At 55.3% G+C, this 26,508-nt stretch overlaps 2 protein-coding genes across 2 annotated transcripts in view; both read right to left on the bottom strand.

The window, feature by feature from the left end:
- MAN2B2 (mannosidase alpha class 2B member 2) overlaps positions 1 to 16,951 on the bottom strand; it is a 38,946-nt gene extending 21,995 nt beyond the window's left edge. Inside the window, exons 1-7 of the mRNA XM_036281072.1 lie at positions 16,814 to 16,951; positions 15,156 to 15,302; positions 14,389 to 14,494; positions 9,893 to 10,065; positions 9,084 to 9,172; positions 7,781 to 7,955; positions 1,323 to 1,521 (exon numbers count right to left, since the gene is read on the bottom strand). Of these exons, the coding sequence (XP_036136965.1) occupies positions 1,323 to 1,521; positions 7,781 to 7,955; positions 9,084 to 9,172; positions 9,893 to 10,065; positions 14,389 to 14,494; positions 15,156 to 15,302; positions 16,814 to 16,951 (1,027 nt within the window). The remainder of the gene's footprint in view (positions 1 to 1,322; positions 1,522 to 7,780; positions 7,956 to 9,083; positions 9,173 to 9,892; positions 10,066 to 14,388; positions 14,495 to 15,155; positions 15,303 to 16,813) is intronic.
- A 6,040-nt stretch (positions 16,952 to 22,991) lies between these two features.
- LOC118643111 (putative MORF4 family-associated protein 1-like protein UPP) lies at positions 22,992 to 24,862 on the bottom strand. The gene is made up of 2 exons (XM_036281017.1): positions 24,488 to 24,862; positions 22,992 to 24,044 (listed from the first exon to the last, which is right to left on the bottom strand). The coding sequence occupies exon 1, from the start codon at positions 24,860 to 24,862 to the stop codon at positions 24,503 to 24,505; it is 360 nt and encodes a 119-aa protein (XP_036136910.1). The 3' UTR covers positions 22,992 to 24,044; positions 24,488 to 24,502.
- Positions 24,863 to 26,508: the final 1,646 nt, after the last annotated feature.

The following is a 26,508-nucleotide window of genomic DNA, read 5'->3' as shown; positions in this document are numbered from 1 at the left end:
CCACGGGGGGCCAGGGGCAGGCCAGGGAGGGGTACCCCAGCAGGCCCTGAATTAGCCTCCTGGGCAGGACCTGGCACAAAGGACCCGGAATGACGTTATAACTACTCATCGCTACATGTGCTGAGCCTTCGCTCTGTGCTGGACACCAGGCTCTGAAGGTCGTGTGTACAGCTCCCCAGGCTCTGAGCGTCGTGATGATGACGGCTCCACAGGCTCTGAGCGTCGGTGTACAGCTCCCCCATGCCTCTGAGCGTCGTAGTGTACAGCTCCCCAGGCTTCTGAGCGTCGTGTGTACCAGCTCCCCAGGCCTCTGAGCGTCGTGTGTACAGCTCCCCAGGCTCTGAGCCGTGTGGTACATCTCCCAGGCTTAGCCGGGTGTACATCGTCCCAGGCTTCTGAGCGTCGTGTGTACAGCTCCCAGGCTCTGAGCGTCTGTGTCAGTACAGGCTCCCCAGGCTCTGAGCGTCGTCGTGTACAGCTCCCCAGGCTCTGAGCGTCGTGTGTACAGCTCCCCAGGCTCTGAGCGTCGTGTGTACAGCTCCCCAGGCTCTGAGCGTCGTGTGTACAGCTCCCCAGGCTCTGAGCGTCGTGTGTACAGCTCCCCAGGCTCTGAGCGTCGTGTGTACAGCTCCCCAGGCTCTGAGCGTCGTGTGTACAGCTCCCCAGGCTCTGAGCGTCGTGTGTACAGCTCCCCAGGCTCTGAGCGTCGTGTGTACAGCTCCCAGGCTCTGAGCGGCGTGTGTACAGCTCACCGGGCTCTGAGCGTCGTGTGTACAGCTCCCCGGGCTCTGAGCGTCGTGTGTACAGCTCACCAGGCTCTGAGCGTCGTGTGTACAGCCGATAGACTGAGCATCATCACTGTGCCCATGTCCCTGAGGCACGGCAGCTCCGTGACTTGCATGAAGCCATGAAGCGGGCTCATTCCAAGACCATCCCTCCTACCCTTAGGCTGTGCTGTTTGTGGCCAGCAAGGCCCCAGCCTCAAGGACACAGGCACAAAGCAGACAGGGTCCCCGGCTGTGCCCATGGAGTAATGGGAGGAGAGCAGGCCTTCACGTCAGGAAGGGTTCCCGGGGAGACATGACAGAATAAGCAAGGCTCGTGCATAGAGGGCAGACTGCAGGCGAGAAGGCATGGGGGCAGGAACCTGCTGTCCACGGGCCGTGCGGCGGCCAGGCTGTGTGGCAGCCAGGCTGTCTAGGGGGGACAGGTAGGTGGGGACAGGGCCAGTCTCCCGGGCTGGAAGAGCAGGGCAGAGCAGACACCGAGGTGGGCGCCTACCCTAGCACCAGATTGCCACCCTCAAGCCCAGAGGCTGGTACCTGAGGAGTAGGGCAGGAAGTCCCTGTGGTCGCGGACCTGCCAGACGTCACGGTGAGCGTGCACGGCGTTGAAGTACGTGCTCAGGGTGGCGTACTCCACGGTGACGCCGTGCTTGAAGGTCCACATGTTGATGAAGTCCAGCAGACGGTCCATGTTGGTAAACTGCAGCGTCGCATTGGAAAATGTCCTGTCACAGCCCTGGGGGGACACGGGGCGGCGTCCTGTCCTGAGAGCAGAGCTCAGCCCAGGCAGAGTGGGCTTGCCATGAGCTCCCACAAACACCCTCTCGCTCTCCACAGGGGCATCGGAGTCCCCACACCAGCTCCCATAGCTGAACTCCTGTGCGTTTCCTTCTCTCTTGCGTTTTTCTAAACCATGTTGTACATCCCTACACGTGCTTATCTTTGATCTTATAAGAAGTCTGTACCTTTGACTGCCTTCACTCATTCCCACGTCCCCACCCCCACCTGACAGCCACAAAGCTTATCTCCTTTTCTACGATTTCTGTGCTTTTAAATTTTACGTATAAGTGAAATCGTACAGTATTTGTCTTTCTCTGATGTACGTCACCCTCTGGCATTTGTAAAAGCCATTTAGTGTTACTGCTCATCAAAATCATTCATCATAGTCCTATGATCATTATGACTAACAATGATAACAGCCATAACTCACGTTTATTGACCTTAACCTCGCCTTCAAAAAGGCAGTAAAAGTCGAGTTGCTAGAAACATACGAGCTACCAAGACTGAAGATGAGCAACAAGAACATTTGAACAAACATGACCAGCAAGGAGACTGGACCAGTCATCAAAAAGCTCTCAACAAACAAAAGACCCAGGACCAGATGACTTCACAGATTAACGCTATGAAATATTTCAAGAAGAATGAATACCAATCCTTCTAAAACCTTCCCAAAAATAGAAGAGGAGAGAACATTTCCAAACTCATCACGTGGTCAGCTTTATCCTGCTACCAAAAGCAGACAAGGGTGCTACAGGTAAAGAAAAATGCGGATCGACATCCCTGTTGCACATCGATGCCAAAATCCTCCACAAAATATTAGCAAACTGAATTCAGCAATTCGTTAAGAAGATCATACCCCATGAGTAAGTGGGATTTACCCCAGGAATGCAGAGATGGATTAACACCCACAAATCAATCAATGTGACACAGGACACGAACAGAACAAGGGTGAAATCCATGTGGTCAGCTCTGTCGATACAGAAAATGCACTTAACAAAATTCAACATGTATTTATGGTAAAAACTCTGAACAAAGGATATAGAGGGAACATATTTCAACATTATAAAGGCCATATATGACCAGCCCACAGCTGACATCAAAGTCAGTGGGGACAGCTTGTCTCCTAAGATCAGGAGCAAGACAAGAGTGCGCACTCTCATCACTTTTGTTTGTTTGTTTGTTTGTTTGTTTGTTTGTTTGTTTGTTTGTTTAAATCCTCACCTGAGGATATTTTTCCATTTATCTTCAGATAGAATGGGAGGGAGAGGAAGAGAGAGAGAGAGAGAGAGATGTGAGAGGGACACATCGACTGGCTGTCTCCCGCACAACCCCGGCCAGGGCTGGGGACCAAACTGCAACTGAGGTACATGCTCTTAACCAGAATCGAACCTGAGACTCTTTGGTCCATGGGCCAATGCTGTAACTGCTGAGCCAAACCGGCCAGGGCAAAAAACAAACTTAATCCAGTTTACAGTTGCTTCAAAAAGAATAAAATTCCTAGGAATAAATTTAACCAAGGAACTGAAAGACCTGTACATTGAAACTACACAACACTGATGAAAGAAATTAAAGAAGATATAAATACATGGATTGGTAGAATCAATATTGTTAAAATGTCCATACTACCCAAAGCAATGTATAGATTTAATGCAATCCATATCAAAATTCAAATGGCATTTTTCACAGAAATAAAACAAACAACCCTAAAATCTGTGTGGAACCCCAAATGACCCCAAATAGCCAAAGCAACTTGAGAAAGGAGAACAAAGCTGACACATCAAGCTTATTTCAAATTATATTACAAAGCTACAGTAATCCAAAGAGTAGAGTATTAGCATAAAAACAGACACACTGATCAATGAAACAGAACAGAGAGCCCAGAAACAATCCCATACATATATGTTCAATTAATTTATGACAGATTAGCCAAGAATATACCATGGGAAAAGACAGTCTTTTCAATGATCAATGTTTAAAAAACTGGACACCCATGCAAATAATGAAATTCGATCATTACTTTGCACCACTCACAAATATTAACTCAGAGTGGATTAAAGACTTACATATAAGACCAAAAACATAAGGCTCCTAAAAGAAAACATAGGTGATAAGCTCTTTGACATAGTGTTGGTGGTGATCTCTTGGCTTTAAACCCAAAGCGAACACAACAAAAGCAAAAATAAACACGAGAGGCTCAGCAAACTCAAAGCTTCTGCACAGCAGAGGAGCCGTCAGCAAGACGAAAGGCACCCTGGGAAGGGGAGAAAACATCTGCAAATCACACGTTTGAGAAGGAGCTAATATCCAAAATATATAAAGAAATTATCAAAACAAATAGCAAAAACAAAATTTTTTTCAATTTAAAAATGGGCAAAGAATTTGAGTAGACATCTTTCCAAAAAGGATACACAGATGGCCAACAAGCATATGAAAAGGGGCTCAACATCATTAGTCATCAGAGAGATGAAGTCAAAACCACAATGAGATATCACTTTACACCTGTCAGAATGGCTGTCATCAGAAAGACACGAGAAAAGTGTCGGTGAGGATGCGGAGAAAAGGGAACCCTTGTGCACTGTTGGTGGAAATACAAGTTGGTGCAACCACTATGGAAAATAGTATGAAGGTTCCGGAAAAATTGAAAATAGAATTACCATATGGTCCAGCAATTCCACTTCTGGGTAGTTCATCAAAGAAAACAAAACACTAATTCTGTAAGTTCTATACACCCATATTTGTAGCAGCATTATTTACAACAGCCAAGATATGGAAGCACCTAAGTGTCCATTGATAGGTTAATGAATAAGCAAAAGTGGCACGCGCGCGCGCACACACACACACACACGCACGCACACAATGGAACATATTCTGCCTTAAGAGAAAATCTTACCGCCCTGGCCAGTTTGGCTCAGCGGTTAGGGCGTTGGCCTGCGGTCTGGAGAGACCCGGGTTCGGTTCCCGCTAAGGGCACATACTTCGGTTGCAGTTTGTCCCCGGCCCTGGTTGGTCGTGCGGGTGGCAGCCACTCGATGTGTCCCTTTCACATCGATGTTTCTCTCTCTCTCTCCCTTCCTCTCTCTCCCTCCCACTCTATCTGTACAAAAAATGGAAAAATGTCCTCGGGTGAGGATAAAAAAAAAAAAGAGAGAGAAAATCTTGCCATTTGTGACAGCATGGATGGACCACACTTATGAAACTTTTAAAAAGAACTCTGATACCGAGAACAGATTGCTGGTCACCAGAGCTGGGGGACGGAGGGTGGGGAAAATGGATGAAGGGGTCAAAAGGTAGAAACTTCCAGTTATAAAATAAGTCCTGGGGATGTAATGTATAGCATGGAGACTATAATTAACAAGACTGTGTTGTATATTTGAAATGTGCTGCCCTGGCCGGTTTAGCTTACCAGTTAGAGCATCAACTCACCAACCCAAAGGGTCATGGGTTTGATTCAGGTCGGGGTCACGCAGGAGGTAACCAGTCAATGTATCTCTCTCACATCGATGTTTCTCTCTCTCTCTCCCTCCCTCCCTTCCACTCTATCTAAAAATCAATAGGAAACTACTCTCAGATCAGGATCAACAACAACAACAACAAGGAAAGCACTTTGTACATCTGTGCGGTGATGGGTGTTCACCAGACGAACTGCGGCAGTCATTCTGCAGTATGTACAAATATCGAATCATTATGTTGCACCTGAAACTGATGCAATGCTATATGTCAATTACATCCTTTTTTAAAAAAAAGAGAGAGAGCTACAACCTGGCCAGTGTGGCTCAGTGGTTGAGCATCGACCCATGACCAACAGGTCACTGGTTTGATTCCTGGTCAGGGCACATGCCCGGGTTGTGGGCTCGATCCCCAGCAGGGAGCATGCAGGAGGCGGCCAACCAATGTTTCTCTCTCATCAATGGTTTGTTGTTTTTTTTATCCTCACCTAAGGACATTTTTCCATTTTGTTGTTCAGATAGAGTAGAAGGGAGAGAAAGAGAGAGAAACATTGATGTGAAAGGGACACACTGAGTGGCTGCCACCCGCACAACCCAACCAGGGCCAGGGACAAACTGCAACCGAGGTACATGCCCTTAGCGGGAACCGAACCCAGGTCTCTTGGGACTGCAGACCAACGCTCTAACCGCTGAGCCAAACCGGCCAGGGCTCTCTCATCAATGTTTCTCTCTCTCCCTCTCCCTTTCTCTCTAAAATCAATAAAAACATTTTTTAAAAAGTACTGCAATATAGCCCTGGCTGGTTTGGCTCAGTGGTTGAGCGTCAGCCTGCGGACCAGAGAGTCCCGGGTTCAGTTCCCACTAGGGGCATGTACCACCAAAAAAAAAAAAAAACAAGTGCTGCAGTATAAAAAATTCTCTCCACATAGTCACAGTTATTCTACCTCATCCTGGTTGAAATGTTGCTACATTGAGTACTACATAAAATAGTTACAGTGAGAGTACAGGGCCCAGAGGAAGCAAAGTCTCCGGTTTTGACAGATAAAACGGTGAGTCCCAATGGAGCTGTTCTTGTGCACTGCATGTGTTTCTCCTAAGTTGGCCCCAACCGAATGCCCCTCTCCAGTCGTCCACACTGCACGCCAGCAATTCCTGGTTCTCGGTTTTGCAGAGTTCTCTCTCCGGCTCTCATGGGCAAAATGAGCCAAGGACAAGGGAAGTTCTCGTCAGGTGTTGACAGGTGATCCCAGCAAAATTACAAGTTGCCAGTATGATAAGATCAGAACTTATCAGCTCTCAGCCGAGCCGAAGATGTGAATACATAAGATCTATCATCATCGTCTTTCTTATCAACTGTTATGAACTTACAGCAAAAAGTAAGGCAGATGGCACCACAGACAACCTGAGTTCCCTGTCCCAGCGGGACAGATCCCTGAGCACAGCGCCAAAGCAGCCCCGGAGCAACGGTCGCGTTGCAAGTCCAGGCTCTGAGGCAGGAGGAGGAGAGTTCCGGGTGCGCTGTCAGCCAGCCCTCAAAGGGGGCGCCAGCCTCACAGGTGCTCCAGGACTGCTCTTTGACAGTTCTCATCATCTACCCAAAAGGGGGAGGTCACAAAGTGATATGTATACGGTTTTGTGACCTCAACACAAGTTCTTTTAGGCAGGTGTTTCTGTGTTCCTTTGGCAGGCATCACATTCCATTCTGAACTATTGAGAAAGTAAGCATTTCATTATTGTGTTTCTTTATCGCCTACATATATTTTAAGTTATGCCTCAAGCCTCATTTAAAGTGTATGTGTGTGGCCCTCGCCGGTTTTGCTCAGTGGTTAGAGCGTCGGCCTGTGGTCCAGAGAGACCCGGGTTCGGTTCCCGCCAAGGGGCGCGTACCTCAGTTGCAGTTTGTCCCCGGCCCTGGTCGGCCGTGCGGGTGGCAGCCACTCGATGTGTCCCTTTCACATCGATGTTTCTCTCTCTCTCTCTCTCTCTCTCTCTCTCTCTCTCTCTCTCTCTCTCCTTCTCCCTCCCACTCTACCTGAACAAAGAATGGAAAAATGTCCTCGGGTGAGGATAAAAAAAATAATAATAAAAAAATAAAGTGTGGCCCTGGCCTGTTTGGCTCAGCGGTTAGAGCATCGGCCTGCGGTCCGGAGAGACCCGGGTTCGGTTCCCGCTAAGGGCACGTACCTCGGTTGCAGTTTGTCCCCGGCCCTGGTTGGTCGTGCGGGTGGCAGCCACTCGATGTGTCCCTTTCACATCGATGTTTCTCTCTCTCTCTCTCTTCCTCTCTCTCCCTACTCTATCTGTGCAAAAGATGGAAAAATGTCCTCGGATGAGGATAAAAAAAATAAATAAATAAAATAAAAAAATAAAGAGTGTGTGTGTATCACATATTTAGATTAATTGTGTTATACAACTGGCCTATTGACATCATGTATGGAGTTTTATAGTTCTCAAAAAATAGTTTTATTAATGTCTGCACCTATAGATAAAAGTAATCACAGATAAAAAGGGGGGAGGCATGAAAAGAATAAAAGAAAGGCAGTCACGAGTGAAAGGGGGGAGAGCTGGCGGACGCCCGAGGCTCGTGGGTGAGGCTGGGAGTGAGCCGGGGGCGGGAGGAGCTGGTGGGGCGGGTGAGGCCCAGGGGTTCCCAGAGAAGGACTGACCCAGCTGAGGATGGCAGCCTGGCCCGGTTAGAGCAGGACTCGAGCCCCAAGGGGTCCAGTCTCTGGGCTGTGATGCGGACACCAGGGCTGGGACACCACTCACCCAAGGCCAGAGGACATGTGGGGTCCGGAACCAGGTGGCCCGCAGCTTCATGTCCTTCACCAGGACCTGCATGTGATTTTTGAGGTCGAAGTAAAACTCACGGTCTTCAGGATCGAACCCATTCTGGATTAATTCTGCGGAGAAAAGCGAATCTTCCCAAGTAACAGGCCCATGCCTGCAGGAGAGAGAAGGGTTAGAGGGCCCGGGCCAGGAGGGGAAGCGGCCCGGGGTCCTGGAGGATGGGCAGGGCTCAGCCAGACCCCGGGGCAGCTCCGGGCCTGCAGACCCTCCTGGAGCCCCGTCTCCCACCAATCCAGGCCCCACATCCAGCAGCCGACCCCCCATGGGGTCCCGGGCACGCCACTCCCAGGGCCCACGTCGATGCTGCTGTCCCACGGGGAGCCCAACAGCCGGGTCCCACTTCACACGTGGATCCCAGAGGACTCATCAGACCACTCACTTCATCCTTCAGGACACCTCTGTGCCCATCAGAACAGGGTGCAAGGACCCTGGGCAGGGCTGGGACTCGGGTGGGGCAGATGAGGCACCCACCTCACACGAGTCTCAATGCCAACACCAATGAGTGTAATGCAGTGTTTTAGAAAACAATGAAACTCCATACATGATACCAATAGGCCAACTGTATGACACAATTAATCTAAATATATGTAATATTTTCTCTCTATATAAGTTAATGCGGAACGAACTGTGATAGACAACCCCTCAGGGTGGTCCACAGCCCTGGGGCTCTCCCTGCGGTCCTGCTCCAGCAGGGCCTGGCGCCACCTCTGGGCTCGGGGCCGCCCCACTCAGGGTCGCCCTGCCTCACCCGGGGCAGCAGAGGGCGACGAGCGGCATCCTGGGCCAGCCCCAGGAACCGCCCCTGGAGCCTCTCTGGCCGTCTCCTTGCTGATGCCATGTACGAAGGCTGTTAGAGGGTTACCAACAACAACTGATGGGAAACAGTGGCGACTGTGCCTGGCACAGAGGCACAGAGCGGGCCTGACCCGAGGCAGCGCCCGGCAGGGAGCCCGCCGGAGGTTTTCTCCCCAGTGGCCCCTGTCCGAGGAGGGGCCACCACCCTGTCCCCGGCCGCACAGGTGCCAAGGGGCTGGCTCTCCGAGGCCTGGGAGCTGGCCACCTGAGCCAGACGCCGCTCTGCCACATTGCCTGACCGCACGGACCTCGGCTGGGCGGTGAGGCCTCGGTTTCTGTGCGTCTCCCTGGGGCGTGCAGGGAGGGTCACAGCTGAGGTCACACAGGGACAGTGCTCAGAGCGGGGCCCGGCCACAGCAACGCTCACGTGCAGTAGCTGAACTTGTCCATGACATGCGTGAAGATTTCCTGCCGCTTGGCTAGGGACGGGGACCCTCGCCACACGAACTGCAGCTCCTGCAAACCCGGAGGGACAGAGTGAGGGCCCAGAGCAGCCCAGCTGCTGGTTCCACCTCCTGCGGCCCTCACCTTGGGGCTCCCTCGGGGTCATGGACAGAGCTCTCCTGCTGCCTCCTCCTACAGCTCCCATCTGGACCCCCAAAGCCACGCGAGGCTGTGGACTTGTCCTCCCAAACAGCCTGCCTGCTCATTTACCCCACCTCCTCCTCGGGGCACCTTTGAGACAAGCTTGAATGCCCCCAGGCACAGGGAGCTCATCACCTCTCACTAAGTGAGCTGCCCATGTTTTACAGTTCAGACGGACAGTGTTCAGGGTTACAAGCAAAGATAAAATCCTGATTTTGTTAGCGTCATCTCTGGGACCCACATGTTCCTTGACTCCTCCCCTGTGACTTGATCTAGGCCAGGGAAGGAGGGCAGAGCCACACCTGGGTCAGTCACCTACAGCGGAGAGGGGCTGACCCAGGAAGTGGGCTGTGTTCAGGGTGACCCTTAGTGGGGTTACAGAAGCGTTACTTCCCTTGCCCCCTGGAGTCCAATCCCCTTTGCCTGCCTCCCGCTGGATAAGTTGCCTCTGTTCTCCTCACCCGGACCCCAGGCTGCTTCCTTCCCTTCCTGGAGGGGGCCCTGAACCTGTACAGGACACCAACTGTAGGACAGGGAGCCAAGAGGGAGGGTGGGACCAAAGGGGCAGCGGCGGACGCACCCGGCACTCACCTGAGCCTTCTGCATGGCCTCCTTCAGGTCATAGTCGATCCGAGAGATGACGTGGGCGTTGAACCCCGCCAGGGCAAACAGGGTGGGCGTGGTGGCCGAAGCGCCAAAGGGGTCAACCTGCCAGGAGAACCTCGGCCGGACCCCGAACGTCTCATAGAGGAAGCCGTGCCCTTCTGCAAAGAGGACGCCATGCTGCTGGGGACGGGGTGGGCGCCCTGTTCCTTTCTGCAAAGAGGACGCCATGCTGCTGGGACGGGGTGGGCGCCCTGTGCCCTCTGCAAAGAGGACGCCATGCAGCTGGGGACGGGGTGGGCGCCCTGTGCCCTCTGCAAAGAGGACGCCATGCTGCTGGGGACGGGGTGGGCGCCCTGTTCCTTTCTGCAAAGAGGACGCCATGCTGCTGGGACGGGGTGGGTGCCCTGTGCCCTCTGCAAAGAGGACGCCATGCAGCTGGGGACGGGGTGGGGCGCCCTGTTGCCCTCTGCAAGAGGACGCCATGCTGCTGGGACGGGGTGGACGCCCTGTGCCCTCTGCAAAGAGGACGCCATGCTGCTGGGGACGGGGTGGGCGCCCTGTGCCCTCTGCAAAGAGGACGCCATGCTGCTGGGGACGGGGTGGGCGCCCTGTGCCCTCTGCAAAGAGGACGCCATGCTGCTGGGACGGGGTGGACGCCCTGTGCCCTCTGCAAAGAGGACACCATGCTGCTGGGGACAGGGTGGGCGCCCTGTGCCCTCTGCAAAGAGGACGCCATGCTGCTGGGGACAGGGTGGGTGCCCTGTTCCCTCTGCAAAGAGGACGCCACGCTGCTGGGACAGGGTGGGCGCCCTGTGCCCGGGGCAAGCAGGGGCCGCGCCACAGAGGACTCACAAAGGCTCCGCCCCAGACCATCCCACCACTCCTGCGCATTCGTGACTTAGGCGTCGCCACCAGGAGACTGGGTGGTTTGGAAAATGGAGCCTCATGGATTCCACTGGGGAGAAGGAGCCCTTCCTGCCCACAGTCAGTGCAACCCCAGGGCTCGGAGGCTTCTGGGCAGCATGCTGTAGGTCTGGCCTGCAGGGTTAGCCCCGGGCGCTCAGGGCGAGGGCACGGTGGGCTGAGACCGGAGGCCAGGGGGTTCCCGCCGCAGGCAGCCCTGCGGCAGGCCAGTCAGCCACCCCCCAAGCCATGCCCATCAGCACCTGACCAGCCAGACCCTCAGCGGAGCCCGGGGTCCCAGAGATGAACCAGGCGCCGCTGACAGAGGCCGCTTAGACTTTCGGGGTGAAGGAGGGAGGTGGGGAGGAACTCTGGAGACCCAAAGAGAAGGGACCCCTCCCGAGTCTGAGAGGAGCTGCTCTGGAGGAAACCGAGAAAACGTTACGTGGGGAAACGCGGGGAGCCGTGCAGCGGGGCAGATGAAGGGCAGCAGGGGCAGAGGAGGAGCGGAGCAGGGGGAGAGGCCCTGAGCCACAGCAAGGGGACGGAGTGTTACACAGAGAGAACGAAAGCAGTCACCATCCCGTCCCCATGCCCTCGCTATGGCGACAGAACGGAAAGCCCAGCACAGCTTTCGCTGGGAACCAGGTTCCTGGCCCCACCCTCGGGCTTGGCTGGTGGCTTTGGGCAGGAGCCTCGCCTCCTTCAGGGCCACATGGGCTAGAGGACCCTCCCAGGGAGTGGGCATGGGCCAGGGGCACAGGACAGGCCCCTGGCTCACAGTAGGCTCTATGTACGGAAGTCGTCTTGAACAAAGAGGACTGTGAGCGTCTGAGAAGAAAAGGTTTTGTCAGCAACACCACCTTCTACTTGGAGGTGGCAAAGGGGTTGAGTGAAGTCTGGAAATGAGGCAGCGAGACCCTGAGATAAGGGAAGGGCTCCAGATTAAGGAGCAAAAGGGAGACAGTGCTGAACATTGACTGGCCGCCTCCTGCACGCCCCGCACTGGGGATAGGGCCCACACCCTGGGCATGTGCCCTGACCGGGAATCGAACTGGCGACCTCTTGGTACAGGGTTGATGCTCAACCACTGAGCCACACCAGCTAGGCAGGACTGAGAGTTTCAGTAACAGGCCTGGATTTGTTCTGGTTCATCCACTGTCTAGTGGTAGATGGTGATGATAAGGTGGAGATGGGGACGAAGGTAAGGCGGAGACGGGGACGATGGTAAGGCGGAGACGGGGACGAAGGTAAGGCGGAGACGGGGACGAAGGTAAGGTGGAGACGGGGACGAAGGTAAGGCGGAGACGGGGACGATGGTAAGGCGGAGACGGGGACGAAGGTAAGGCGGAGACGGGGATGAAGGTAAGGTGGAGACGGGGACGAAGGTAAGGCGGAGACGGGGACGAAGGTAAGGTGGAGACGGGGATGAAGGTAAGGTGGAGACGGGGATGATGGTAAGGCGGAGACGGGGACGAAGGTAAGGCGGAGACGGGGACGAAGGTAAGGTGGAGACGGGGACGAAGGTAAGGCGGAGACGGGGACGAAGGTAAGGTGGAGACGGGGACGAAGGTAAGGTGGAGACGGGGACGATGGTAAGGCGGAGATGGGGACGAAGGTAAGGCGGAGACGGGGACGAAGGTAAGGTGGAGACGGGGATGAAGGTAAGGCGGAGACGGGGACGATGGTAAGGCGGAGACGGGGACGAAGGTTAAGGCGGAGACGGGGGACGAAGGTCAGGCGGAGACGGGGACGAAGGTAAGGCGGAGACGGGGATGAAGGTAAGGTGGAGACGGGGATGAAGGTAAGGTGGAGACGGGGACGAAGGTAAGGTGGAGACGGGGATGAAGGTAAGGTGGAGACGGGGATGAAGGAGGAGGTGGAGACGGGGATGAAGGTAAGGTGGAGACGGGGATGAAGGAGGAGGTGGAGACGGGGACGAAGGTAAGGCGGAGACGGGGATGAAGGTAAGGTGGAGACGGGGATGAAGGTAAGGTGGAGACGGGGACGATGGTAAGGCGGAGACGGGGACGAAGGTAAGGTGGAGACGGGGATGAAGGAGGAGGTGGAGACGGGGACGAAGGTAAGGCGGAGACGGGGATGAAGGAGGAGGTGGAGACGGGGATGAAGGAGGAGGTGGAGACGGGGATGAAGGTAAGGTGGAGACGGGGATGAAGGTAAGGTGGAGACGGGGATGAAGGAGGAGCTGGAGACGGGGATGAAGGTAAGGTGGAGACGGGGATGAAGGTAAGGTGGAGACGGGGATGATGGTAAGGTGGAGACGGGGATGATGGTAAGGTGGAGACGGGGATGAAGGTAAGGTGGAGACGGGGATGAAGGTAAGGTGGAGACGGGGATGATGGTAAGGTGGAGACGGGGATGAAGGTAAGGTGGAGACGGGGATGAAGGTAAGGTGGAGACGGGGATGAAGGAGGAGGTGGAGACGGGGATGAAGGTAAGGTGGAGACGGGGATGAAGGTAAGGTGGAGACGGGGACGAAGGTAAGGTGGAGACGGGGATGATGGTAAGGTGGAGACGGGGATGATGGTAAGGTGGAGACGGGGACGAAGGTAAGGTGGAGACGGGGACGAAGGTAAGGTGGAGACGGGGATGAAGGTAAGGTGGAGACGGGGACGAAGGTAAGGTGGAGACGGGGATGAAGGAGGAGGTGGTGGTCATTGCGGTGGTCGTGAAGGTGGTGGTGCTGGTGGTAGAAGTGGAGGTTGTGAAAGTGATGGTAGTGGTTGTAATGGTGATGATAATGGTGGTGATGGTGGTGAGGTGGTGATATTGCTAATGGTGATGGTGGTGGTGGTGGTGGTGATGGTGATGGTGATAGCGTTGGTGGTGCAGATAGCTCTGTGGGTGAAGTTGTAGGTAGAGTTTGTGGTGATGGTGATGACGGTGATAATGGTGATGGTGGTAGTGGTGGTATTGCTGGTGATGAGGTGGTGATGTTGGTCATGGTGGTGGTGGTGGTGATGGTGGTGGTGGTGCAGATAGCTGTGCTGGCAAAGTTGTAGGTAGAGTTGGTGGTGGTGGTGATGATGATGGTGATGGTGATAATGGTGATGGTGGTGGTAATGGTGGTGGTGATGACAGCTATGTTGGTGGAATTGTAGGTGGAGCTGGTGGTGACGGTGGGGTCTTGATGATGGCAATGATAGCACCTAATCTTTAATGAGTGTTTACTAGGGAACATCGTACTTTACTGAAGTGATCTGTTTGAATTATTACAATTTATTTCTCACACGAACCTTTAAGGTAGGCATCATCAAACTCATCTTAATGAGGAAGACACTGAGACACAATGAGGTGACATCCCTTGTGCCTCACTGGGAATTAGAGCGGGAACGAGCAGAGCCAGAATCCAGCCAGGCCACCTCATCCAGAGTGCACGCTCGTAACCCCCACATCAGTAGCACAGGCACGGATACGGCCCTAGCCAATCACTCCCTGCACTGGTCACAGTCTCTTGCTCCGAGGGGAAGATGAAGCCCAGACTAGATTTCAACATAATGTCCCAGTCCGAATGGAGGCCCCAAAGGGACCCTGGTTATGGTAAATGGTGACCAAACCTGTGAGCTGTAGGATCTGGTCATCAAAGTGGGTCACAGCCTCATCGTGCATGACCTGGCCTCCGATGACAAACTCCAGGCGTCCGCTGGCCACAAGCCTATGAACCTTGGCACCATGGACAGAGAGAAAGGCCAGGTCACAACCCCAGAGCGTGGGGCTGCTCTGCGGGAGACACGCCGCCCTTGCCCTCCGCGCCTCCGCTCACCCTGCGGAGCCTCCCTGACAGCCGTGTCCCCCCAGAGCAGCACCTGGCCCCTGGCTGCTTCTCGCTACATCGTTTTGTGAATTTTCACTCTCAAAAGAATTTCGAACTCAGAGAAAATGTGCAAGAATTGTGCAAAGAGCTCCGGGTACCCCGGAGTGTCCGTGGCTAACGTTTCTACCCAGTTTCCTTGACCCCCCCACCCCGGTCCACGCAGAGCGAGCTTTTCCCTGAACCCGCTGAGAGTATAGCTGCCAAGTGTACGCCTTTTATCCTCGGTACTTTACTTGGCGTTTGGTAAGACAAGGATAATTTTAATCACAAAAGAATTGTCAAAATCAGGACATTTAACATAAGACAACACTATTCTCTAATCCACAGACTTCAACCGCATTTTGCCAAAAGCCCTACAAACAGCCTTTTTTAGTGCAGGCCTCAGCCCGGGGCACACACTGCTCGGTCATTTCTCTGTGATCTTTCATCTGGAACAGCCCGGGCCCCTGGCGCGTCCTGCCCAGTCTCCCCGGGACCCCGTGGCCGCTCGCTCCCCAAGGGCAGTGTCACCTGATTCTTCTGCTTCCCTGAGGCGTAGTAGTCCCACCACAGCCGGAAGTACTCCTGCTCCACGGAGATGAACCGCCGGTGCCGGCTGAGCGTCAGCTCCTGCACCACCGTGGCGTACACGTCCTTGACGTAGAGATGCATGTTCTCCTGGGGAGGGGCGGGAGGGGGAAAACCCAGGGTGGCAAAATGTCCCTGGGCCTGCCTCCCGCAGTGACGGCTGCACAGGGCTCTTCCCCCGCCTCCCCACCGCTCATCAAAGGACCCACCCAGCTGTCAACGGAGAAAGGACATGGCTCTCCAGCTTTGCTGAGACCGTGCCACCCTGGGCCGAGTGGCGAGGAAGCAGACCATGACACCACACGGCAGTGTCCCAGAGGAGCACACCGGCTGTCCCTGAGCGTACGGTTATGAACACCCGTCAAGAGCCAGGAGGAGGAAACAGGTCCCAGGGACCCCCTCAGGGGCCTGCTGGGCTGAAATGAAGGGGAGGGGTGTTGAGAGCTGAAGCTGAGAGGAGCTGTCCCTGGGTTGTCCCTGTGGTCACCTGCCTGTCTCCCCCCAGCCCAGGGGCTCTTCCCGTCTCCGGGTGCACAGTGTGCCCAAGGCTGCTCCGGGCAGGGAGTCAGCAGGCTCTGGGGTTACTCCTGAGTGACCTTGGGCAAGGCACGGACCCTCTCTGGCCCTCAGTTTCCTCTTCTGTAAAAGGGGGTGACGAGCATGCACCCCACCCCTTAAGCCATCTCCATTGCAGGTGAGTCGTCCCCCCAGAGGCTCCCAATATGCCCAGGCCCAGACTTAACACTCAGCATCAAATCTTCCTGCCTCTATCTCTCCCTTTAAAACTAGCTACTCCCTCATTAGTGTCCTTTGCAAATGTATCGATCCATAACCACAGAGGGTCTTTGTTCATTTATGTCGGCATTTTCTCTCTCATTCCTAAAAAGAGTTGGAGGCAGCCTGGGTTATGATATCAAACCGCATGCCCCCGAAACCTAAGGAAACCAGAGGCTCTCACCCTTTCTCCTTTCGTACCAGTTCATGCATCACTTCAACAAGCATTATGGAGTGTCTACGCAGCCCACCAGGCACAGTGAGCACGTGGGGAACGGATGCGGAAGCCCCGCCCCCACTGTGCAGCCTCCTCCCCAGGGGGCAGACAGGCCCTCAGCAAGGCAGCGGTGAAACTGGGGAAGGGAAGGAGGGAGGGAATGGACCTGGGTTGGATTGCCTGCTCACCAAGACAATGACTTTGGAGGAACCTGACGGAAGCTACAGACGAGTCTGCCAACCTCTGGGAGGAAAGGCTTTGGGCAGAGGGAAAACCAGGGCACAGACTTGCGCCCTGGAAAACCAGAGGGGGAAATTGGAGCCCAGACAGCACCCCCCAGACAAGGACTGACCACGGCCTGACTCGGGCCGATGCACACTTCATCTGACCGCACTGCCTGCCATTCTCCCTGTCCCTGTGGGGAGACGGAATCAGAGGCAGGAAGTGACCAGCTCAAGGTCAGCTGCCCAGTTGCTCATGCCAGAGGCAAACTGGAGCTCAGGCTGGTCCTTCCACACTGGTACAGACCCGAGAGAAACCCACACTGGGACCCAGCAAGGAGGAGGAGGCAGCTCCAGGGGGCGGATGGAGAAGGACGCGCGGCACCTACCTTGATGGTGTAGAGCCAGCCCACGTCCATGTGGCTGTGGGGCACCACGAAGACCCTAATGGGGCCTCTGGGCCAGGTGCCCGGCGGCAGCAGCAGCACCAGGTGCGTGAACAGGGGCAGCCAGCAGAGCGGCCCCATCCCAGTGCCTGGTGGGCAGCAGCTGGTGCAGGCACTTCTAGTCTGCAGCGGGGAGGCCACTGGGCAGCAGACTGGCAGCTGCCCATGGAGGAGGGAGGGGACCAGCGGCATGGCGCCCCAGGCCAGGTGTCACCTGAGCCATGCAGGAGGTGGTGCTTGCTCAATGACTTCCGATGATCCTGCCCCCATTTCCAGTGTTAAGGCCTGTGCTGCCCACCTTCTTTTCATTTTGAGAGAGAGAGAGAAGCATCAATGTGTGACGGAAACATGGATCACTGGCCTCCCGTACGTGCCCAGACCAGGATCAAACCCGCAACCTGACTGGGAACTGAACCCCACCTTTGGTGTACAGGACGATGCTCCATCTGAGCCACACTGGCCAGGGTCATTGCTGTCCACCTTTAAGCCAAATCCCAAATACTACCCCGCCCCCGGCAGCCTGCCAGGTATCTCTCCAGCCAAGGAATGCCCCTCTACACCCCAACTCCCACCCCCTCGCTTGTGCCTGTCTGAATGTTCTCTTTTGGCATCCCTACTCTCTGGACTGCGCTCCTGGACTCGGAGTCTGCCCTGCAAAACTCAACTCCATACTCAGCTTGGGAAGTGCCACCACCAGGAAGCCTGCCCTGATAACCTCTCCCTCAAAGGGATCCCAATCCAGGCCATGTGACAGGAATTGATATCTCCACTTTAAGGAGGAAAACTGGTCTTCAGAGAGACTTGCCCAAGATCACACAGCTAGGGGAGGAGCAAGACTGTCCAAAACACGCAGCGCCAGGGCTGGGTCTCAGGGATGGCCACCCCGGCAAGACGCTCAACCTCTCCGACTCTCAGCTGCACATCCCAAAAAGGAGGTGGCCGTAGAGGAGCTATGTATTCAATGAGACAAACACCAAGGTGGTAGCTTCAGTGTGCCCAGCCCACCCTGGAGGACTGGTACCGTCCCATTAGTGCAGCCTGCAGGGGCAGAGTGACAACTGGAGCCACCTCTGTGCCCCTCAGGAGCAGAGGACTGAGTCTGGGGTGGGCTGCCTGAGAGTCAAGCAGCCGGGCCTCTGGCTGGAGCTCTCCAGCGTGGTCATCTACAAGCAAGTCAGGCCCTCTCTGCCCCCTTCCTGCTGGAGGTCAACCCTCATCTGAAGCCGACAGGCAAGTGTCCCCACCACCTGTGTCCTCGTGGCCTTCCAGGACACAGCCGCCCTCACTCACGGCGGCCATGTGGCTGACTTCAGCCCACGGATGTGGGGCAGTGCTCCCTTCCGGGCTGGCTGGGAACACAAAGCCTCCTCTCTCCATCACCCGCTGCCTGACAGAGGGCACTCTGAGGACCTCCAGAGCTCAGAGCCACTGATGGGGGCCTCTGAGGACCCATGGGACCACAAGGGTGTCAACAGACTGGGACATGAGAAACCAACAACTTGCATGATGTTAAGCCACTGAGTTTATCTGAGAAGCATGTCCTGTTCTATTTCCCGAGATGGCCACACACGACCCTCATCCCGAGAGCATGTCCCAGGCCACAACACTGACATCCCTCCCACAGATCTGTGTCTTCTCCCGTTGAAGCTGGTGGGCTGTGTCGCACTTGTAACCACCAGAATGTGGCAAGACGGCCCTGCTTGGTAAGGGGGTGTCCTCGTGCCCTCCAAGGAACACTGTCAACGGGGCTCTCCGGCCTCACGTCCACCCTCACTTCTCTGGACCTTCTGATGCTCTTCCTCCCTCTGCCATGGTCCTTCTGGCATCTCTTCTTCACTTGGTGCAGCCAACGCTCTCCCCACCCTCAAGGGCCACCCATGCTGCGCGTTGGCACCGGCCTGGCGTCGAGTCCTTTGTGGCGGGGCCTTAGTGTGCCGCGGCTGCTGCAGGGCATCCCACGGACAGGGGGCTTCACCTAGAGCCGTGCATTTTCTCGGTGTGGAGGCCAGAAGCATGGTAACCACAGGCTCGGTGCCCTCTCCAGGACTGGCCCTTCCCTGTGGGGCCGGGCTACAGCATAGGAACAGCACCCCCTAGGGACAGGCTCTGGGTTCTGGGACTGGGGTCCGAGTGGCCGAGTGGCCAGAAGGAAGGCCAGTGGCCACTGTGTTCTGCCCACTCCAGGATCAGACGCTCCCCCAGCGCTGTCAGGTGCGGTGCTGGCGCGTCCCACAGAGCAGGGTCACCCTCCAGTCGGGTGCGGGTGACCGCTGTGGACCGGGCACGGCTGCAGGGGAAGAGTGTGAAGCACGAGCTGTTCTGGGTGACCTCACACAAGGAACAGCCTGGCCGTCCCTGGGGTGTGCGTGGGAGTCTGCGAGATGGGCACACGCACCATTTCTCCCGAGCCCGCGTGCCGTCAGCATCCTTTCAGGGCGGGTGGGAAGGCCTGGGGCTCAGCTGCCAGGCGGGCAAATCGCCCGGGGCTGCACCATGCCCAGGCCCACGCGGACGAGCAGCGCGGACCCCAGCCGCTCCTGCCCCGACCGGCCATGGCGCCCGGTGTCCACCCTCCGGAAGCCTGGTCCTCAGCTGCGTTTCAGACCTTCGGGGTTAGCCCCGGATCCGGGACTTGCAGAAAACAAGTTTCTGTAGCTTAGGCCGCCCCGTCGAGGCAGTGGCGCAGCCCGTGTCTGAGGCTGCAGAGTGGCCGAGCAGCTGTGGGAATCATTTGTGCAGACAGACAAACGCCCAGCTTACAGCAACTGTTCGATCGGAACCGTGCTCAGCGGCCAAGGCCATGTTGTCCGCACCTTCTATCTGTACATTTCTTTTCCTTTTTGTTGTTAACCTCACCTGAGGATATTTTTCCGCTGATTTTTTTTGATCGCGTGTGGAAGGGAAGAAGGAGGAGGAGGAGTGAGGGAGAGGGGAAGAGAAACATCAATGTGAAAGAGATACATCGAATGGTTGCCTTCCATATGACCCCGACCCGGGCTGGGAATTGAACCCAAGACCCTTTGGTCCCTGGGCTGATGCTCTAACCACTGAGCAACCAGCCAGGGCCATTTGTATGTTTTTTAGTCTTGGTTAATGAACCCCTCCAAGGACCACTGAGGAAGGGCTGACACCAGAGGGCCTGGGGCCCTTAGTGACAGGCAGGCAGGGGAGAGCTGGGAGGGTGCTCTGGTGTCAGGCTCCCGCTGTTTGGCTCGGAAGGGACACCCGGCACATCTTCAAGGGTCTCGGCACACCCGTGAGTGCTCTCGGCTGCCACGGCAAAGGCCCACAGACGGGCTCGACACAGCAGGAACCTCCCGCCTCCGGTTCTGGAGGCCAGAAGTCCGGTCCAGGCGCCAGCAGAGCCACGCCCCCTCCAAGGGCGAGGAGGCCTGTCTGCTCCCGGCATCCTCAGGGGCAGACAGCAGCCTTCTCCCAAACCTGGCACCTGGAGCAGCTCATCCTCGGGGCGCCGGCTGCCAGGGCCAGCGGCAGTGCGCACGCTCTGGACCACAGGTGTGCCAGGGCCCCGGTCCTGCCCCGACTCCCAGGTGTCCGCGGCTGCGCTCCAGGCCTCTCCCACTGGGCCCCAGCAGCATCCGCCCTCCCAAGGGCATCGAGAGAAGGAAGTCCCTTTTTCCGCTCCTCCACGGGCTCAGACCCAAGCCCTAGGACTCCGAGTTCCAGTTCCTCCCACATGGCCCTCCCACACGGTCCAGGACAAACTGTTCCCCCGTTTCCCACTTGAGGAAGACAAGTTTGCACCTCATTTACCCAGCTGACACTGCCTGGTCTTCTGCTACCAGAGCCCAAGGCGGGCAAAACTGCATTTGGATCCTGCTAATTTGGACGGAGAGACAAGGGAAACGTACAGACTCTGCTGGGGACGCCGGGTGGGTGAACGGGGGGGGGGGGGGGGGGGGGCGGTGGGCCCAGGGCATTCATTGGGAGGCAGGCAACAAAGGGTGTGACAGTCTCAGGGAATTAACAGAAACACCGACTTGGCCGTCTGCTTGTTCTCGCTGCTCACAGGCCGCACCCCCGTCGGTGACGAAACCCGCGGTCCCTCCACACGCACTGGCTGCAGTTCTCGCAGGGACGCCCAAGGCCTAATCCCCACAGCCACACATGTCACTTACGAGCCAAAGGGACTTTGCAGAGGGGACTGAGTCCAGGGTCCTGAGGTAGGAGGCTGTCCTGATTCTCCGGGTGGCCCATGCAACCGAAGAGATGAGGAGGGGCCGGGGTCAGAGGAGAGGAAGCGGGGACACAGTGCAGTGACGTGAGGTGGCAGGGGTCCGGGGACGTGGGCGCCTCCCCGAGCCTCCAGGACCCCGGCCGTGCTGGCTCTGAGTAGGACTCTGCCCTCAGGCCTGAAATGGGTGGTTTGAAGCCACTCGAGTTGTGATCCTTTGAGACCACAGAAGACTGATACAATATGTAAGCTTCAACCAACTCGGTCGAACATTTTTCTCTTTAGTGAACACTGCACGGCCGCTGACTCCGAGACTTCGGTGGTAGCGTGGCCCCTGACACGCAGGACTCTGCGCGTCCATCCGAGAGTGAGTTCATCACAGCTGAGGTGTTCGCCGGCGTGGGCCCACAGCTCCGAGCCGCTGTGCCGTGATTTCTGCACTCAGCAAAGTAACCGATGCCGGCGCAGTCCCTGTGAAGGCGAAGCAGCGAAACCTCGCCCCTCTCAGCCGCACTCTGTGACCACTCGGGCTGTCCATTTGTTTATGATTTAAAACACGGAGAGCTATTTGTGTTTGGGAAGTGCACACTTTAGCTAGTACACTAAACACTTTCATTTGAACAGTATCTTTAAAATGTGTATTTTAATTGTCCGTTGCTTTAAAACTAAGGAACTCATCAAGAAAATAAAACGTCGCCCTGGCCGGTTCCGGACCTGCTCCCTGTGTCCGGGGCTCGGGGGTGCCTATGTTCCCAGGCCCAGACCGACTCACTTGGTCTGGAAAGCTTTCTCAAGCTTCCTAATGCTCAGCTGACCCCTTGTCAGGGCTCCCGTCACGGTATAAACAGGCTGCTTACCCGTTTGCCTGCAACAGTCCTGGTTCACACTTGTGCTCCACTCATTGGTCCCAGGGCCAGCTTTCACTTAAAAACTGCGCTGTTTGTTTGACCAACGGCACAGCTACCCTACATGGGCGCACAGGCCAGGAGCCTCAGAACCACGGCTGAACCCTGCACGTCGACATCCAGGCCTTCCGCACACTGAGAGCAACGCCGTCAGAGCGCGGTCCATGCTCCCCAGGGCCTGCGTGACCCTGTGCCCCAGGTGCCCCCAGCTGGCATCCTTGCTCCATCCCCACTGACAATTCCCCACATAGCAGCCAGTGAGTCTCTTCACATGTGGTCAGACCCTATCACTCCCCCGCTTAAGCCTTCAACTGCTTCCCATGTCAGTCAGACGACTGCTCCTTCTGCCGAGCTGTCTCCCACTGGTCCCCACCAGGTGTCATGCCGCTCCTGACCTCGGGGCCCTGCTTAATCCACCTGCCTGGAACACTGGCCCTGGACATCCCTGTGTATTGCACACTTATCTTTGCTGAAATGTCACTGTACCAGAGATGTCACCTGACCACCCTACATAAAGCAGCAACACCTCCCCCAACAGTCCTCCTTCCAGCGCTCCCGTTTTCTCTACAGGACTCACTGCTGATATAATCATCTTCGTTCCTGCCTTACTGTGGCCAGGCACTGTTCTAGGCTAACAAGGACCAGATCCAAGTGTACGAGCACAGCGTCTGCTCACGGACGGAGCCATGCACCTCTGAGCACTCAGTTTACATGCCGACTCCAAGACTAGCACTGAGGACACCATGTTGTACTGAGTATTTACAGATTGTATCCCACTACCAGCTTGTCTCTCCCAGAAATCCCTACCGTTCAGGAGAGTCTGGAATGGCACAGGGTCATAGTGAATAAGTGACAGAATGAACCTCCTGAAGGTGGGGGGCCAGACCAGATTCTTTCATGAGGCTCCTTCCTGCTCTGCCGCCTCCCCCCTGCGGCTACAGTCCCTGAAGGGTTTTGAGAGCATTTCTAAATCAGAAGCATGTGACCTCCATTTGACAAGGATAGACAACCATTGAGAAACTTTCATTTTTAAAGAAATTTATTTATCTCACCTTTTCCTGGCCAAGTCAATGGCTTTGGTCATTTGTACAAAGATTCTAAAAACTGGCTTTCAGCATTGGTTTTTCCAGGCAAATGAACTTCATCATAACAAGCTTGAGCTCTGCTCTCAGGCCCTATGAAGTCTGCTCTGATCACCCAGGCTGGATATAATCTAAGCCTGGAAGATGCCTCCTGCTATCAGTCTGGGGCCCACTGTGACCACCAGCTCCATGCCTTCCTCTCCAACTCCCCCAGAGGTCATGTGTATTTGCGGCAGAGAAGCCTGCGAAATGCGTGACTGTATTATATCAAAAAGTCAGCAAATACACGTAGTAACTAGAACTCATCCCCTATCCTAGGTTACTCACCAGACAGGTTACATGATGTGCACCAATTAACGTGCCACAGAAAAAATTACATTTCTGAAAAAAAGAAGAAAAAAGGAAACCCAGAACACAGCCTTCCTCCTTTGATCTGACGGACTGCATAGTCCCAAAATTCACACACCACCACTTTCCGTGCCAACCGTCCTCTGCGCTGTCTCAGCACATCCAAAGAGGCAGCCACACCCTCCACCGGGATTTGGGTTCTCGCTTCAGCAGCAGCCAAGATGTGTCTTCTGTCTTCCAGAACTCGGCCTTCAAGTCTCTCTCATGGGTCCCCAAATTCCACGTAGCATAAAAAATAGCAAAGCACAAGAATACACTTGCAAACGTTAAAAATACAACCGTCACAGTAACAAATACGACCACACAGCAGCTTACAATCTAGATCCTATTTTTTTATGTAAGAGCATTTCATAAAAAGCAAAACAATACATAAGCTGTCTTTTCCAAACTGAACGCAACTAACGATCATACTCCGCACGTGACAACATAATACTGAAACCATCTACCAGAATGTACTGGAGATGTGTTTACCATGATGAAAACGCAGACAGAAAGACGGGAGAGAGGAGAAGGAAGACTCCTGGTTTCGGCTTCTCCAAGCAGTCAGTCCTCCTTACCAGCTGAAGAGTCCAGCAGCCGATAACCTGGGGTACAAGTGGGGGAGATTTAGCATCACAGCGCAGACACCCAACTACCATGCAAAATGCTACCACCGGCCCTAAGGTCGTCTGAAACACTCCAACTTCAGCAGAGCATTGACACGTTTCCATCCTGACTTCAGTTTCACACTTCTCTGACATTTCTTTTTTGTTGTTGTTGGTCCTGTGACCTAGGTTTTCACCCTAGTGACTGGGCTGGTCCACATTTTGCGGATACTTCCTGTAAGCCTATGCACATTTCACAACCACATGCCAAGGCGTTCTTTTTTTCATCACCAACGTTAAAAAGGTAACATCTAAACGAAAATCTCAGCAGCCTCGGCCTCTCCGCCCCCACAGCCGCCTCCCACCCCCCAAGGCCCAGACATTTGGGTGCGGGGCATCACAAACGCCCCCAGCAGGAGGGCGGCCCCGTGGCCCAGCCGCACCTGCTCCCGCGCCCTTCAGCAACACTCGTAGCTGTCTATTTGCTGGTGGATCTCCACGATCCGCTTCCCCATCAGCGCGGCCTCCACCGCCTTTTTCTCCACCTTCTCGCACAGCTTCATCACCCTCTCCTCCGCCTCGGCGCCCGGACTGCGGGCGGGATCCAGGGCGCTCTCCTCCGACGCTTCCACCTCGCTCTTGATTTCGTCCAGCAGGCTCTCGATCTCCAGCAGCTTCCTGCGGGCCCTCAGGTGCGCGCGCACGTGCTCGCGCTCGAGGGCGGTGACGTCCCGGCGGACGGCGTCGAGCGCGGGGCTCAGGGACCGCTCCCAGTCCTGCTCGGGCTCCCGCTCCTCGTCCGCGTCCACGGGCCGCATCGCGCCGTCCGCGGCCCGGTCACCGCGCCCGAGAGGCCGGCCTGCAGACAGCGAGCGCCGGGCGCGGGGCTGAGCCCGGTCGAACCGCCACTCTGACGAGCAACAGGTTCTTACAACTTTCGCAGCTGAGACGGCGTCCAAAATGGACTCCCAGCCGTCTGCCAGAGCGCTGCTGGCGTGCGGCCCTTTTACGACACGCCGGAGCTCCTTTATGGTCACGCAGCTGGTGGGAACTCGCTGACGCGCACGCGCACGCGCACGCGCACGCGCACGCGCACGCGCACGCGCACGCGCACGCGCACGCACTCCGACGCTCTGCTCCCCGAGCGCTGGAGCCCGCGTGCCTGTTCACACCCTGCTTGAGATTTATGGGCGGCTTCGCTGCGCCGGGGCAGCGAACAGCTTCGTGGGGCGCTGGCTGTGTAATGTTCAAGTACTCAGCGTTCCAAGTCATAACTAAGCAAAGGAGGTCGGTACTGTCTGAATGGACTAATGCACCGAGCAAGTAGGCGCTTCACCCGGTGTCTGCATTTCAGTCTAGCCCGAGGAAGTCGGGTCGTCGCTTTCCCAGGAATTCAGTTGAGAACCGCAATATCCCAGTGCTGATGTTAATGGCCCTGTTCTCCTTACAGCCCTACCCAACCTCCCAAGATTGTTCTACCGTGTAGGTTTTACCCTGCCTGGGGTTGTGGTTATGCGTGCATCTCGCTTTACCAGACTGGGGTGTAGGTCTGATTCAACACCGTTGTCTCCTGCCACCTGGCACCGAGTATACCCTTGGAGAATATCACTGAGAGAATTCAGAAAGAACTCATTCTGCTGTGTGCTGTATAAGCCCCTGTCTAAGACACAGGCCCTGGGGGGAAGTACCGAGTCCTCTATTTCCTTACAGCCCTCATCAGCTGGGACACAGAGCAAGAGCTCAGTAGATGTTGCTTTACCATTACTTCCCAATAGATATGTGTATGTCACTGTGGAATAGATAGATAAGGTAAGTTTCTAGGTTGTTCACTCTGTACATCTAGCAGATAATATTTGGGAGACCCTCTTTGCTGGTTGTCAGGGCCTCTTTGCTGGTTGTCAGGGGTCACTCTCAGCTTTTTATCCTCCCCTGAGGACTTTTTTTTTTTTTTTTTTGCATTTATCTTCAGATAGAGCGTGAGGGAGAAAGGGAGGAAGAAAAAGAGAGAAACATCAATGTGAGAGAGACACATCAAATGGTTGCCACCCACATGATCCCGGGACACTCCGGTCCGCAGGCTGACACTGTAACTGCTGAGCCAAACCGGTCAGGGCACTCTCTGGTCCTTGAACACGGTCCCCTCTGTCAACATAAGAAACTCAAATCTGTGAATAACTTGTGAGTTTGAGCCAAAACTGTATACAGTTGACAGGAAGCAAAATCTCAATGGATTGAGATAATGCTCCAGAGGATGGCAGTCTTGCACCTTTTTTATATATTACAATCAGGAGACATGAGTGGGTTACATGAAATCTACTGGTGATCGGTTAGGGAAGTGGGAGAAAGCAAAGTGGGGAAACCTCTGGGATTGGGTAAAAAGTAAAATGATAGGCACCTACATCTTTTACATAGATGGGTATAGGATAGTTAACAATCAACAACAATCAATAGTAAGGGGATTTAT

The sequence above is a fragment of the Molossus molossus genome, unplaced genomic scaffold (genome assembly GCF_014108415.1).
Source record: "Molossus molossus isolate mMolMol1 unplaced genomic scaffold, mMolMol1.p scaffold_m16_p_1, whole genome shotgun sequence".
In the NCBI taxonomy this organism is placed as follows: domain Eukaryota; kingdom Metazoa; phylum Chordata; class Mammalia; order Chiroptera; family Molossidae; genus Molossus; species Molossus molossus.
This window is presented reverse-complemented; position numbering and strand designations above follow the sequence as displayed.

What these genes read in the sequence shown, in the direction of transcription:
- LOC118643111 (XM_036281017.1), bottom strand. Translation starts at nt 24,862, where the DNA reads ATGCGGCCCGTGGACGCGGACGAGGAGCGGGAGCCCGAGCAGGACTGG.